Source organism: Nylanderia fulva, unplaced genomic scaffold (assembly GCF_048542155.1).
Source record: "Nylanderia fulva isolate GAGA-0341 unplaced genomic scaffold, ASM4854215v1 Scaffold16, whole genome shotgun sequence".
Taxonomy (NCBI): Eukaryota; Metazoa; Arthropoda; class Insecta; order Hymenoptera; family Formicidae; genus Nylanderia; species Nylanderia fulva.
In genome coordinates, this window is record NW_028189835.1 from 4242504 (window position 1) to 4259646 (window position 17143).

At 42.2% G+C, this 17143-nt stretch overlaps 1 protein-coding gene across 1 annotated transcript; it reads right to left on the reverse strand.

The window, feature by feature from the left end:
• Positions 1-585: 585 nt before the first annotated feature.
• Positions 586-16733, reverse strand: puf (ubiquitinyl hydrolase 1 puf). Its single transcript, XM_029314862.2, is given in 13 exon segments — positions 586-4248; positions 4250-4839; positions 4910-5580; positions 5674-5840; positions 5918-6095; positions 6326-6516; positions 6600-12566; positions 12568-13394; positions 13516-14259; positions 14355-14652; positions 14744-15089; positions 15458-15554; positions 16257-16733. Coding segments are annotated over 13 exon segments (10362 nt in total). The 5' UTR covers positions 16300-16733; the 3' UTR covers positions 586-4005.
• Positions 16734-17143: the final 410 nt, after the last annotated feature.

A 17143-nucleotide genomic window follows, 5' to 3' on the forward strand; every position in this document is an offset into this window, starting at 1 on the left:
ATTTAGAAGAAATATTTTTTGTTAAAAAATATATAATTAAAAAATTCCATCGCAATAAAGAAAAAAGTTTATATAATTTAAAAAAAACATATATTTTTTCGAATCTTTTTTTCTATCCATATATAAAAGCAATTAAAATTTATATAAAATCTTGCAAATTAAAAAAAAAATATATTTTTAAGTTTTATTGATTGTGTGTGCCAGAATAATTGATGTAAAAAAAATAAAACTTTTATTATATGCAAAGATTTTATATAAAAGTATATGCATAGGAAAAAAAATTAAAAAAGATGTTACGTACGTAACATATCATCTCTAAAAGTTTTAATATTCAATCATTATTTCTAACAAATAAATTTCAAAATAAATTTGATTTATTCATCATAATCTCCAAAAACAAATTTTTCGAAATATAAAACTATATGCAAAGAAAATTTTATATTAAATTATTTATTTGTTCTTTTATAGAATCACTTCTTTATTCTTATTATCGTTGTATCGTTATAACAAACGGAAAAAAATCTTCGTCAAAAAAATGCTACGTATCTCTAACAGGATATATGGCAGAATAGATATTTATATTCATTTTAAAATGAAGAAACTTTTATTATATTATATCGCTCGAAAAACTATACATCTTAATGATAATGAAAAGATAAATGAGAATATGTGTAGACACATGCCGAAGATATACAAACCCTGATGGAACGATCTCGCGAAGCAGATTTTCGCGGCCGAAATAGATAGAACAATGGCCAAAAAAGTAAAAAAAATTGCAATATGCGTTCAAAAATTTTTACACAGTAACTTTGACAAACTTTTTTCGTCGCGAGCGCCTTTTATTTTCAAACATACACCGTATATAAATTGTTGCCGACAGCATCATTTTCGAGAGCATCAAAAGTCAACGAGAGCGCAAATATATGCTATAATTAATATTATCGCGTTTTAATGTTGAAAACTGTAATATTTGTGTATGTAAATACTCCCCCTCTCGTTTTTTCCCGTTAAAATGATATATATATATAAAATCTCACCCAATAATGACGTATCGCGCGTATGTGTGTATACATTATATATATATAATGTAACACACATACGCGCGATACGTCATTATTGGGTGAGATTTTTTTGGCTGCAGAATTAAAAAGTCATCAGCTGTTCCAGATGGATCGTACATTTGTAAAATATTAATATAATTAATATTAATATTTTTATAATTAATATTTTTATAATTAATATTTTTACACTCTAAAGGGTGCATTCATTTACCCTTTCGCTACAACAATATGTCGTCGAAGAATTAATTTCTTGCCTAATACAATATAATAGCGAAAAATTATATATGTATGTATGTAGGAATCCAGAAACAAAAGTATTATCCGATACTATTGTGCGATTTTTTTTTTATTGAAATGCGTCGCAGCGAAAGGGATAAACAAATATTCGCAAAACTGTGGAAATCCTGCACGCCATATATATGTTGTTATTATAAACGTCGATGTGATAACACATTTTAATTAAAGTTAATATTAATTATTTTATATCGACTCTTTTATTTTACAAAGAATTAATTAAATATATAATTCGTTAAATCTAATAATCGCAATTAAAGTTCGTCGATTTTAATTGCGAGTCTCGTTTTAGATACACTTTCCACAGTATTTCCATCTTTTGCTTATTATCTCCTTTCTCTCTCGTAAATATATCATTTTTATTTTATCTTAAACATAGGAAACACGCGCGTTTATAAGGAAATGCGTGATTAAAAAAATAATTAAAAAATTTTCTTTTCTTTTTATTATATAATTATGTCACAACTAAAGTTCACATATACGAGTTCATAAATGATAGATGTTTATTAATCGATTATCGGACTGGAGTAAATGCATTTTTTAGAGAGAAAAAAAGAGAGAAAGAGAGAGAGCCGACATTTCTTCCGTTCTTCTCATTTCGTTACAATTACATCAAATGTAGCGACATTTAAGATAATATACACTGCATCAAGCGGACACTTGCTTATCGTTCGGCGTGCGCGAGTCTATCAAACGCGATTGTTTTTTTATATTTTTTCGGATTCGGCAACATATATATATATATATATATATATATATATATATATATATATATAGAGTCGCTTACGGGACATTTAGGGAACGAGAGCGTTAATATTAATGCGGAAAAAGTTTACTGTTAAACAGTCGATCGGCATGTCTGTACACGCGCATCTTCCCTAACTTCGAAAGGTTCCTGATCCGTCACTGCAGTTATATCGAATTACAGGCGTTCATCACAAGCGAGAAATTATATAAATTTTTTTGCGTTATATATATATATATATATATATATATCTTCATACATGTTATACAATCCAACGTAATATAACTGCAATGAGAAATAGCAGGATTTTTATTTAATTGGACGCGATATGCTAGCTTAGTACCATTATATCCGATCCAAGCTCAACGAAAGCGCTACATGCTGAACAAATGACTTCATCTGCTCTTCAATCGGTAATAAATACGTTGGCTTGAATGTTCAGCTTGTTGAAAATGTTTGACGACCTGGTTTTATTCATTTCGTGATGTGAGATGTCTCTGCGAATTTGACGTATAACGCGAGAGAGCCGGCCGGTGATTGTAGAAAAGTTGTTTGCAACATGACGTTTGTAAAACGATTGTTGTTAGATAGAAAAAAGCGTAAATAAACGACGCGAAATGAAAAATTATAGTTTGCGTTCGATCCATCATTGAGTTCACAATCAACGTGTTGTCATTTAAAAAAACATATATATATATATACTAAAGAACTTTCCATCAAATCTTACGTCAATCCATTAAGAATTTGAACCTCTAACGCTCCGTACAAATTAAGATTTTTTTTCTTCGTGTAATCTAGACACATCGAATTAAAATTAGATCAAGTTAAAATTAGCATTTATATGTAAATTCTCTCTTTTACCTCTCTTTCCTAACGATTTACAATCGATATTGCGCAAATAAAAATAAATAATTAGTACCGTCAATTTCTTCTTACGTTCTTTGAAAATAAAATGGTTAGGAAAATTCGAAAATAAAATAGAAAACTTGAGAAACGACATTTTAATGAATTTTTATCTGAAATTGACGAATATTATTAGTAGAATAATAAGAGATCTCTCTTGACACAAATTAGTAGGATAATGGCACTCCATAAAACAAATATCTAAAGTAAAAGCTTAACTTTTATTTTCAATATTCTTTTTCAAAATCAATATTTTTTGAGACTTAGGCTCACGTGTCAAAAATGAACAAAAGAAATGCTCATACTCCATAAATGATGGCATATATAAGAGAAATTTCTGCTAATAATCGAACGTACTGTGTCTTATCTGTTTACTTTAACAATTTCTTAAAACCCTGTGATTCCTTTCATACCTATATAAGCATAGCGCGAAATTATCGAAATAATTTGCGACGTTAACAGAATTTTCAGAGATAGTGAGATGATTTGGAGAAATTAAATTTCATCCCTCGTATTTAATTGTGTCTTTCTGAATACTGGGTAGTGTACGTTATATTGCACATTAGAGTGCACGTATCAAGTTTTTTGCCAAGAGACAAGTTAATCTATCTCACAGCACTTTTTTTTTAACAAACGCGATTTCAGATGAAAAAAATTCTACGGAGTAGTCCGGATGTTACACGACGGCGATACGCGATCTTCCGAATTTCATATATATGAACTTAACGTAAAACTTAAGTCACAAAAATAACGAAAATATCTTATTGTCCTATATTTGGAAAGTAAATCGCAGTCGAACTCGATACATACATACATACGATATATATTATGAACTAAGTTATAATCCGGATTTGAAAAGGAGGCGCAAACACACCGTAAACTCTATCGGTGCGAAAGATCACACACATTTACACGTCGTAGAACCGATCATTAATCATGTGTCCTGTTATCGTGTTATAGTAGCAGAGTTGCTTTCAGCATCTGCCTACGCGATGAATTATTTTAATTATTCTTGCTTTGCACTTGCACGATTGTTTGTAGATCGACAATGGTCTTCTCCAGCATCTCAAGCCACGAGACGTTGGTCAACGAGCAGCGCAACTGATTTGTACAACTGTTGGCGGTGGTGACCAGACGGGGCGGCGAGACGGTGCCGCTGGTGGCGATGGTCTCCGCTTGAACGTTGCCCGATTTGTGCCTGGCAGTGGCGGCCTTATCGTCCCCGGAATCGGAAGACATCGTGTCAGTTCACCGGGTCTGTCTTGTCCAGCTCCGCCTCGGAGATGTTATTCTCCATGTCGATGTCGTTGATCGGTGCGCAGAGTTCCTTATCGACCGGTTCACTGTCGCCGCACAACCTACGCCGTTTCGAAGGCGATTCCACGACCTCCGACGACGTACGGTTCTCCTTCACCGTAATAGTCCGTGTTCGCGATAGCAGAGTCTCTAGAGCCGGCAGCAGGCTGGAGGGTGGTTTCAGTCTTGTGCTACTGCTGTAGACGAGAGCCAGGGCGCGCAGGTCCCCGGTCAACCTGTGCGCCGATGCTTCAACGTCCACCGCCTCCACCATCGCCGTCAACGAGCTGACCAGATTATCGATGAGCAAGCACGTTTGCTCGGTCAACACGTGACTGGCCAGTTTCGGAAAGAAAGTCTTGAGAAAAGCGTGTATCGCCGGCACTCCTAACGACGATCTCTCGTCCAGCAGCACAGCGTCTACGTAATCTACCGTATAGGAAGAACACAAAAGAGATGCTATATGCTTTCTGTCTATGTGCGTAGCGGCGTGCACGTCCAACCACAACCTAGGGAACAGAGCCAAGTGCAAAGGTACACCTGCAAACGATGATAAGATAAATTGAAATTTGCGGTCTATCCTGGGGGTCTCGCATATGTCATTACTCACCTTCGAATCCAAGCATAGCGCTCAAGTTCACTAACGCATCCGTCATGCAATCGTTATTTATCGCCAGCCTACACATGACATCTATTAGCTCGTGATAAGGTAAGTAAAATTCAAGCAGAGCGCTATCGTATTCCGGATCGACCCCTTTTGACGCCTCCAGCTGAGAGTGAGGCACCGCCATTTGTACCATCGGCCTGGCGGGTCTGGTAGGCATCTTCCCGGGCGGGGTAGATCTTCGCGGAAGGTACGGTCCAGGTGGGACTGCGGCGTGGGATTCCTGAAGAGCTGCATGGCAGTGCGAAAGTAATGGCGCTAGGATCAGTATTGCTTCGGCAGGAACGAGCATGACGAGCTCCTTTAAAAGATCTATAGCCAGGTTTCTCATGTCGGGCGGATTGTACGTGTTTAGTAACGTCGCTAGCTTGCGGAGTATATCAGGCCACTCTTTGCAATTGGCGAGAATACTTCTAGCGTCCGGTCCGTCTCTTGCAGTGCGAACGCATCGCACCAGCTCGACGATGATGGCGATCAGTTCGGCCAGATCGCCGGCGACGTGGCAAGCCGTCGCCTCGTGATACATTATGTGTAGCATATGAAACGCTTCCAGGGCCATACTTAAGCCACCGTTGTAAACAACGTACAAACGATCGTCGTCCGATTCAATGAGAATCCTAAAAAAAATTAATCTTTAAATATATCTCGTCCATAACATTTCAACATTCTTGTAGAGAGAGAGATTAAGATAGTTTTTATTATAATGATACCGAAAAGCAGAGATGAGAGTTGCCCAGCATGAACGACCATCGAGCCCTTGTAAATAAGAAGACAACGTGCCCCTTCTGAATGACGCGATCTCCGCCTCTTCTTGTTCAGTTTGATCAGGATGTCTCGCTACCAATAACTGCATCAGTTTGAATAATTCGTCCACCGCCTAGGTGCAGAAAAAAAATTAATGAGATTTGGAGCAAAATGTCATTCAAATAACAAGCTGGATAAAACTTAGCTTACAGTTGAATATTGAGTAGGATGAGGAGTGATGTTTTTGAATGCCCACTGAATGTTCTGATGCGCAGCTAATTGTCTTGTAAAAGTGCGCGACTGCTGGCAGCAAAGCCGCAAAAGGCCGTAATATGCAGGTAACATCACTCTGTTAAACAGCACAACATCCTGGTCTTCGTGATCAGCTCTACAATGAATAAATCGCAATAAAAAATACAAATTATAGAAATACTACAAAAAGAGCGTTCTTATGTTGAATAATAAAAACGAACTGAATAATACATGCATTTATACATCATATTTTTATTTAAACTTTTTAAATAAAGACAAAATTGCTGTATTATTATACATTATATGCATTTGTTTACATATTTGTAAACAAATGCAATGGACTTAAGAGAGGCAAGAAATACTTACAATATATAATTAAATGCAATATTCTTAGTTATGTGCGGATTGTGGAGTATCATAGCGACATTCTCTGGACAATCGGAGCAGACATGATACCAGAACAAAAGTACCGCTTGCTTGTTATGATGCACCGGAATGCTCGGTTCCGAAAGCTTCGGATGGAAAAGCGTCCACAAATCGTTAAGATACTGCCCGAACTGTAAGAAGCAATCATATGAATCAGATTTTATTTACATCGCAGATCTCTCCTGTTTCACAAAAAGACCAGAATTTTACTCACCATTAATTTTTCGGTTTTGGAGACTACGCAGTATGTGAGCAATGCAAAGTAGGCAGTGAGTTTCATTGTACCGTGAGTTTGTATGTCGATGTAATGTCGCGCGGGTTGCAGCAATCTCAAAAGGGCCGTGTATATCTGATGAAGTATCAGAGTAGCCTCCGGTGACAGTTGAAGCTCTCTGGACGAATTGCAGCCTAGATTAAGCCGATGAGCAGTACGGTATCCCTGTCTAAAGTGCGTAGACGGTACCAAAGACACCAGTAGAAAAGCGGCGGCCGAACGGACCCTTTGATTGGAGTGCTCAAGAAGGAAGTGCTGTAGCCAGGTGTCGAGTCCTTGGAGAACCCAAGCGTGCGCCAATTTGCTCCTCGTCACCGCTAGAGCCAACCACTCAAGCGCACCATGAGGGGCTACCCTCGCCGCTTCCCAGACTCTACCCAAGATCAGCTGGGTCATACAAGGCAGGCCGCTCAGTCCCGAACTCTCTGTTAGAAGCGTCAACAGTTTGAAGAAAGGCTGACATACGTCGGTGTGCTTCATTATCGCCTGGAATATCATCGTAACGACGTGTATCGCCAGTCTGTCATTCCAACGACACAAGGACTGAATCAAGTTTCTGGTCTGAGTAAGATTAATAACGTCTCGTGTCTGTTGATACAGAAAGGGGAAGCCCTTGCCGCCTGCCACGGCGCTCAAATCCGCCGGCGACAGGGCTAATCTATGATCCTGTCCTCTACTGCGCTCGACCAAGTACGCGATCAGCATAATCATCTTATCCAACGAAGCAGGTCGGAGCTTTTCCGAAGGCACCGTCACAATCTCTTCCTCTTCCTCCTCCTCACTAACCGCATCGACGAACTCATGCGTCTTATGCCCGAGATAAAAGTTTACCATCGTGGATATGGCTTGCACCCTGATGAGAAAAACCGCCTCGTCGTCCCCCATCTTGCTAAACTCGTACAGGAAGCTGAAGTACTCGGTGAGGTGTTTGAGATGCTGCTTGGCGTGTTCCATGAGTGATAATAACATCCTAACAAATCGCGTGACGCAGGATCGCGTACCGACCGTGCTGACGTCGTTCTCCTCGTCGCAGAGAAGATATAGAGGCACCTGAGTAGCGCGCAATCGTTGAATCACATGAATACATAGCCGTTGAAACATCTGCCTGACCATCTGATTAGGACACTTGACTAGAATCTGAATAGGCCACCACGAGTCGCCGGCCATCCGCTCGAGAAATCTTGCGCACGCGCCCGCCGAGCCGTTGAATTGTTTCGTCAGCAGTTCCACCCACTGCACCATCGTCGGCTTCTCCTTGGCGTGTATGAACGTTTCCATGAAAAAAGACGTCGACAGTTCCGCGGACATCTCCGTGATGTCCGGCTGCACGGACAGTAGCGTCTGCGGTATGTAGCCGCAAATCTGCCACATAAATCCAAAGTATGTGTGCTCAAATATATTCTTGTCCTGTAAAAAGTGCATGTTGTCCTGCCAGATCCAGTCCTCCAGCTCCTTGTTAAGTTCCAGCGGCGGCAGTTTGTTCGCGTTATTACGCACCAATGAAGACGACGGTCGTCCAGTATTATTATCAGCATTATTGTCGACGGTGGGACTCGACACGGTGGCCTCCTCCTCCTTCGTTTGCTCGCCCGGATCCGCGCACCATTCATAGAACAGCATATACGCCGAGTTGGTTTTCTCGAAGCTGAAGTCCATGAACTTGTCCGTCACCGAATCGTACGTTTTGCTGGTCATCTCGCCGCCAAAACACTCGGCCGCGATCTGATTCGGATCAAACGGCTTGACTTCGGCGTCGTTGAATAAGAACCACTTGTCCTTGTTAGGAGACGTACGATCCCTGATGAAGCTGTAATAATGCCCACCGTCCGCGGTTCCCGTATGAACAGTCACGCCGATCAAATCGTACTGATAATGCTCCATTTCTTCCTCTTGTACCTCTTCCTCCACGTCGTCCACCAATAAAGGTCTCGAGTGTCCATCGTTCTCAGATTTTCTCTTCTCGGGCGACACCGCCTTTTTCTCGTCCTGGTAATGCTGCGGCATGAGCTTCTTCTCGACGTAACCAGACATATCCAATCTAAGGGGAAAACTGAAATGCGTGTTGACCTTTTCTTTCAACATAGTACCCATGTTAAAGGTGTAGCGCATCGTATTGAAGCACAATATATGAGGCAGTTTCTTGAAACATGCTCGTTTCTCAGCACGCGCTTTCTTGCCGCACTGCGAGCACGTGTACATATTGTCACCCTCCAACGTATCCTTAACCGTGACCTCGTCCAAGCTCTCATAGAGATTTCTCATGTCCGCTACCTGGCAGCGAACGGTATAGAATTCCTCCAGGGTCCTGCTAACGTGCTCGCAATCAAGCGAGACGACGTTGTTGGATATCACACCGCAAAACAGCGTCTTCACCAGGTTCTTCAGATCGGACGTCATCTCCTCTAGTTTGGAAACGAGATCAATGAAAAATTCAGCCATATCTTTCTGCTCGCCCGTATTTAGCGGCTCGTGATTCATCGTGTACACGCGACAGAAACTCCTCGGATTGTACGCTTTTCTCTCGGACTCCAACAGGTACGCGAACATCCTTTGCAATTCTCGTAAGGTCAGCTGATGCTTATTGGCGCGGCTGCAATCGGCGCCAAGGATGGAGACGCGCGCTTGCGGCATCATGTACAGATGTTGCATGCAACTGGCCATGTAACACGTCGCGCCAAGATTCGTCAGGCCCACGTAGCCGCAATCGGAACGTCCGTCCTCGTGAGGCCAGTAATCCCACGGATATGGAGAGTGCGGTCCGGGACGGTGCTGGGCGAGCAACTTCTCATGCAGTATCCTGTAATTGTCGGGCGCCGATTTCACCAGTTCGACTAAGAGATCAAAAGCAGCTGACCTGGACGCTTGGCTCTTGCACTTGGGCACATGCTTGCTCCGTGGACTCGGCAAGGCGAATAAGAAATCAAATACCTGATCCAGCAAATTCTGCCCGATCTTTCCTTGCTTGCAGGGAGGATTATGCGTCATGATGTTACACGTGAGATTAATCAATCCAACTAGAGCGTCGTCTTCCACCGTATTATGCCGCGTCTCCAGGTGTTCCCGATTGAGCACGGAATCGATCACTCGGATGGCCAGCGCTTCGAGGTCGATAGTCGTGCCAGAGGTCTCGTCCGCCGTGCTCTCTCGAATCGCTTCGTCCGGTAGAGAATCCACCAGACGGCATACCAACCAGAAGTAGTCTTTACAAGCTGGTCCATAGGGTTCCTTTCCTTCGTCCAGAACTGGATGTAGATGCAGCGGCAAGTCTGGCTTGCGATGAGAAGGTTGCATAGCTTCAGCAATCACCAGATGCTCCAACAGAGTGTTCAACATTGGTACTATCAATCCTGGCATCTGTTCCGAGTTGTCGTCCTCCGCGCCGGTGCTGCCTAAACATAATTTGTACAGAGCCGTGCATACTTCGCGTCTTACCGCCGGCTCGGGATCCTCTAATATCAGTCTGCGCAGCCACGTTTTCCCAAACGGTTCGGACGATGAGAACAGGTATTGTCGTACCGCCTGATCGCTGTGCACCCAACAAACCAACAGTGCCATGGCATAATGTATCACTTGCGATCGGCCGAAGAGTCCGGTCTTGTAATGGTTCGGATCGAGCGGTAACGAGGCGTCGTTCAAGATGCTGGTTATCCTTGACATTACTGTATCGACATTCATCATTCTCAGCATCGCCTCGCTCAACTTGGGTACCAACAGCGGCTTGTCCGCTTTGTTGCGTTTCTTCTCCTCTTTTACAACACCGAGATGACAAAGTTGCTTCAGCAAACTGGCGAGACAATCCTGCTGCCATTCGCTGCCGTCTCCCTGCTCCAGACAGCCTGACATAAAGATATCGAAAAGATGTCGGAGTCCGCCGTGTTGCACAAATAGAGTCGACCAAGCTACATCTTTCTCCTTATCGTCCTGATTGTCGTCCGCGTCTCCGCCACCTTGATGCACCGACGTAGCCGTCGACGAAGCGGTGGAATTACTCGATGACGGTTGATTCGTTGTACCTCGTCGACTCAAAGACTCGACTATGTAAAGAGAGTACATCAACTTCTGCGGACTCGCCGGATCGAGTAATTCCTGGAGGGATGTCTCGCCGAGTTTTTGGAAACCTCGTAACAAAGTTGGGCTTGTCGGTAACAGAGTGAGCGTATCCCAGACCCTCCTCGAGAGTACTTGAGCCTTCGTATGAGGTATCTCTTGTCCACCCTTCACAGTCGTTTTCATAGCGCTGAGTGTCCTCATAAGCGTAAACAGTTGCTCAAAGTACTGCGGTCGAAGTAACAATAAGGTTGGTAAAGATTCTCTAGGAGGAGGCGGTAATAACGAAGGCGAATCCATGTCCCGTTTGCTGCAACGACCACCGCCGCCGTTACCTCTACTGGCACCAGGTGAAATAAATACCAATTGTCCGTCTTTAAAGCTCATTTCTTGCAAAGTCTTCTCGTCAAAGTCGATAGTTAACTCTTGCCCCTGAGTGATCATTCGAATAGGACCATCGGTGAGCAACGATCCCAAAACGGAGCCGCCATTTTGAGTGGCATTCGCGGAAGCCGCGGACTTCTCTTGAGTATTCTGCGTGTCGTCCCACCATTTTGCCACCTCAGCTCGTAAATCCGCTACGTAATCGGTATTAAGAAGAGTAAAACTCGTTTTCTCGGGTATACCAGCAGGCTGCACAAAGATTCTCAATTGTTGGCCCTTCTCGGATGTGTTCATAGCCACGTAGCATTGACTGGCAACGCCTCTACCTTCCAGCACCCAGCGGCGTAAGTGATAGGCGTAGCGTTTTCGAAAGGCTTCCAAATGCGTCCTCAGTAAAAGCAGGGCGCGTTGTATACAGCGCAAACTGGCTTCTTCATTGCTCTCGAGGTCGGCGCTAGCTGCAGCGAGATGCGTCATGCACTGCGAAACGAATTCCGCCTCCTGCGTCAGCTGTCGTGACATGTAGTAGCCGTTGAGATACTGTATAGCTGCCATACTGACGTCGGTGCTTTTCGCTTTCAAAGCAATCCGCCACAAAAAGTCCATGCCCACTGAATCCACGTCCCTCAACGGCCTGTCCAAGTGCGCCGCGGCCAGGCGCGCCAAATTACACAACTGCTGAAACAAACTTAGGCCCGTCATACTAATGGTTTCCGGTGGTAGGCTCGGTAATTTCCGCATACACAAGTGTTTCAGAGTGTCCATCCCTAAAGCGTGTTGCTCCGTAGATTTTGCTTGACTGAGTAACCAGCTGAAAAGCTCGTCGGCACAGATCGGATCCTGTGACAAGCATTGCCATAATATATCCACTTGTTCCAGACTCAAACGAAAGCAATCGGGTGAACCTAAGGGCGAAAAGATCGACGATAAAAATTGTAGTCTGACTTGTATTTCTGTTTGATGCGAATATAAATTGCTCTTCGGTCCCGTGTTTGTATACGTCTTCAGATTATTGAAGAAATGTTTCATCATGCCGCGCTCGCGATCGGCCCAGGTGGTTATAGTGTGCGCGTCCATCGCACTGAATTGTTGGAAACTCGCGAGCAACTTTGGCAATAATCTTAGAGATACGACCACGGAACGATTAGTCGCCAAGTTCTCTAAGCAGCCCTCTATGAATTTCATCGGGATCAAACGATCGACGTTGAAGCACAAAAGATTGCACAGCGCTTTCTCCGCTTCCAAGGCTAGGCCTTCACCTAGTTGACCAATCTTGTCATCCTGAAGAAGATCCCACAGTAATGTATTACCCGGCTTACAAACTGTATCCAGATTAAATTGCGAATTCAATCTCGTGGCTGTTTGTCGAGCGGCTCGCACTTGCGGCGGTTGACAGACTGATCTTCTAATCGTCATGGTCGAATGCGAATGATGAGGATGATAAGCTTGCATTTGGATAGCTGTTAAATGACGCGCCTGCTAACTGGGCCAATTCTTCCTCGCAACCACTCTCTTCGCCATCAAAGTCGGCCATGTTCTTTTCACTCTTGTTCGATATTCTACTACTGTACGAGCCTTCTTCATCGGAAAGCATCTCGTCTAAGCCCGAAGGCAAGAACGTAGGACCGGTGGCGTGTACTAATCCAGCAAGTTCGGATATCACCGCGCTAGGACCATCCGCGGCAGCGAGCACACCCGCTACATCGCTATCGTCCTCGTCGTGTGAACTATCCGCCGAATCGGCCGCTCTGTCTACATTGTATCCCACTATAGACATGTATTTATTCTTGTTGGCGCGTCTTAACAGCGCCGCCGTGGTTGGAACTTGTTGATCGTTTGGGTCCAAAGCCATCGCTTGTTGTTTAACGCGATCCAAAGCGTCGACGCTCTTTGGTTCATCCAAGGAAGCTAAAGCGCCTACGTCTAAACTGCTATTCAGTACATCTTCCGTTCTGCTTTTCGCGTCTGCGAGCAAATCTTTTGATTTCACATTATCATCTTGACCGACGATATCTTCTAGCGTTTTCTCAACGGCACTCAAAGAACGCTTTTGCGGTCTTTTTCGCTTGCGTAGGATCTTTCGCTTTTTCTTCTCGTGTACAAACATCTCCTCTGTATTCGACTTCTCCGTGTCCGCTTCGGCGTCGGATCCGCTTTGCTTGCTCTTGATCTCCTCGCGGATAGCACTCGATGAATCCTTAGTTAATTCTCTATTACAATCAAATTTCTCAGAATTCAAGTCTTCGATTTCATTGAGGCTCGACTCGATGGTGCTAGTCGTCAAATTCTTTCCCTTATAATGTCCTGCAAATATACAACAGATTATTAACAAACATTATTAAACTAATTAATCAAAGAAGTTGCGTACAAATATACACTAGATCTATAAACAATATTAAGCTATTTAATCTAAAGAGTTACGTACCTTCACCATCGCTGCTATCAGCCCTTGCTTGTTTTCTAGGCGACGGTCCATCGGACAATGTCGGACTAGGCTCCTCCTCGTCGTCTTCCGGACTACTACCGTCCATACCGCTCGGATCGCTGCTGCTACTTCCACCGACTCCACTAGTGCTCCTCAAAATCTCTCTATTTTTCATCACTAAACCCCTCGGATAAGCCGAACGACCGGACGTCCAGATAAATTTGATCAAAGCAGACGCTAAGAACAAACTTTGTTCCGTGTGATCCTTAGGTTCTAGTTTGCCTAATAAAGAGTACAGATGAAGTACAGGAGTAGGAGCCAGATGTTTGACCAAAGGTGCTAACAGATCGTAAACCGGACGGCCACAGTGCTTCAGCTGGGCGGCTTGCCACATAGTGTCCATGTCCGAGGACGTAATTCTACCTTCCATAGCTAGGAAGCTTAATATAATATGACTCTGCTTAATAACCTCTACGTGTAAGTTTGGTCCGAATATATGAGCTATGATGTTGTTCTCAGTCAACCAAGCGGCAAGCGCGTGACCCACTTGTTCGACCTCGGCGACTGTCTCGCTGTTGCAGAGCTCATTAGAAGCGGTGATATGAGCGTTTATCTGGGCTACACCAGCCAGCCTCATAGTCAGAGTTGTACTAGTAAAGTATTTAAATGCCAAGTCGAGTCCATCGCGATCGAAACTCGGTAATACGGCGTCTATTGGATCTTTCACCGCGCTCCACATAAAATCTTAAAAAAATGCATAAAAAATTATTTAACTAGAAATATATTTGCGAATGCGAATTGTGTAAACTTATGTTTCTTTCAACTGTCATAACAATTACCTGCCATTGTCCTAACAGCAGGAGTACGCAACTCCTTGTCCCCTAAACGGCACATGTACTTCATAACTCGACTGCGCAATGGTATAAATAGTTGGATGACGCTACCGTAGTTCAACCAAAGTTTGAGATTACAAATAACTGCAACCATAGAATGCGCAAGGCTAACAGGCAGTGTGCTTTCCATATCGAAACAAGCGGACATCAAATTAAAACCTCCTTGATGGCAAAATATAGATACAGCACGAATCAAAGGCGCCGGTACTTCAGGATCGTGTGGTTCGCAATAACCGCCTTCATCCTATCAATTATAAAATAATTCAATTGTTGTATATAATCGATAAATAATGCAGTCTGCAAACGTGCGACGTAAATCGTACAAGAGTTCTTACCTTGACAGGAGCTAAAGGATTGATTACACCGCCGTGCTTCATAGCGATATAGAGAGGAAAGTTTAATAAAAAAATTTTCGAGAGTAGATGAAACAATCTTTCTCTATCCTGCTGCGACCATGTCTGCTTCGTCTGAGCTTCCACTTGTGCATGCTCCGCGTTGTCGCCGGACTTTCGTTTACTACTTTTCTCTTCCTCCTCTTTCCCTTCTTTAACAGTCTCCTTAGCAACATCTTCATTTTGCTGTATAACTTGTAATTGTTGTAACGTACAGAGTACGATACTCTGAGTTAGCCTTATAAATCGATCAAAATTTTTAATCTCACGATAACAGCACATACATTGTCAGGAAAAGAAAAAGAATCACAATATAATCACATTTTGTAACTATATAATCAATGACTATAAAATTAAACTCATCCGTTGCAAAAGACCTCATAATGACTCATCGAAAACATTCACTGTTTATGCAGAGATGTTATAATAATTCATTGTCCATTAAATAAATTTTGATAAGTTGTTCCGTAATTAATTTGCATAATAAATTAAGTATCAATAATTTCAAAATAATTGTATTCTTAAAAATAAATTTTATCGCATTGTAAAGCAGTAACAGTTTTTATTTGGTAATTTATTTGATAATTTATTTTCGTCCTCATAATAAAAATTAATATAAACAGAAACGAAAGAAAGATTTTCAATAAATTAACGTACCTTTGCACCCATTGATTAACATAATGCAACGTCGTGTCGACATCCGTTATGCATAACGTCGCTAAAGCATCTTGTTCCTTCGACGAACGTTCGTCATCTAAAAGAATAAAACGTACAGTAGTCAAAAATTTAATTAATATAAATTAAAAGTACCACATTTGTAAGAAATTTTATTTCTTTACTCCACAATCTTTTATTTCGCGTGATATAAACTCGCAAACTTTCCTAAAATCCCGAATATGTTTTTACATTAATAAAAATATTTCATTTCTCGAATATATTGAAAATAAATATCTTCAGAGTATGCATGAAACTTTTCAACAATTCAAGCTCGAACAAAGGACGGAATTTTAAGAACGTTGACAAAATTCGTAACTTGTACGTTCGAAATTTCGTGTGATTCTAGAGAGAAATCAAAATCTGATTACGAGGAAGAGAACTGTCGGATGAAAGTCACGATAATAAATAGAAATATTTAAAACGTGTCTTAAACAATCACACGATTGTTATCTATTCACCGATTGGTATCTTTCAACGATTTCTCGACGTTCTTGTTCGTTCCTGCTGCAATGGAATTAAGGTTATAGGACGCTATCTCCGCATATTCATATTTCGCTTAGAAGAAAAGAATTCGCGCGCTCAGCCGTTTCTCGCCCCGAATTACGAACAACGATATTTCGGGGAGAATATTTTTCCTCGGGAAAGATTCCGAGGAGATTCGCTCGAACAAGCTCGACGAGATTAAGGTTAAGAATCGGGAACGGAAACGCGCTACTGTATACACAAAACTCGCACTTACAGGAAAGCAGAAGATCGTGAAAGTCGACGCACACATCGCACATGGTGGTTTTTTCAGCCTAGCAAGAGGCTTTCGGTCACGTCAAGTTCATCACTCGGCTCCGTCACCGACGCACGTTTCGCCACAACGGTGACAATATTATTAAACATCCCCCGTGTGCGCTCGACTGTCCCTGACGAGCACCACCATATTGCTTTTGTGCGGCTAGGCTAGGCTGCTGCGCGCTTCCACTCGCCGCTCACTTCGGACTTCGGGCGCCGTCGTCGTAGATTCACGGTCAGTCGGCCCTCGAGGGTTCCCGGGGCGAGGAAGGAAAAGAGTTGCGGTCGTCGCACGTCGAATTCGAGGAAGGAACGAAAGATCGACGTAGGATTATTCATAACATGCCGCGCACCGATTTTTAGGCTAATTAATCCGACTGTCGAGGCGGATTGTCATTGTGACAGAACACAGCTGATCGCCGCCATCTTGAATGTCGCGCAGCGCGTCGCGATTTAAAAATCCCTTTTAGACACTTTCCCGGAAGCGATCGCGATATTTCATCGCAAAAAACGCGGCTGTACATATCTTTTCTTTAGTCTCTTAACAGTATTATTATTCTTTTCTCGCGCGGAAAAATAAAACGCGTCGCTTAAATGAATATTTTATCCGCAATATAAATTTTGTAAATTTATTGTATATATTAATTTTTTGACATTTTGTTTACAAATATTCGATACGATGAATCGATACTTTGTCGTACAAACAGGACAAAAATTTCAGTGCTATATACATATATATATATATATATATATATATGTAAATATAATTCTTTGCTAATAATTTTCAATTTACAAAATTAGCAAAAGAATTATATATGAATTATATATTTATATATCGAACAAGAA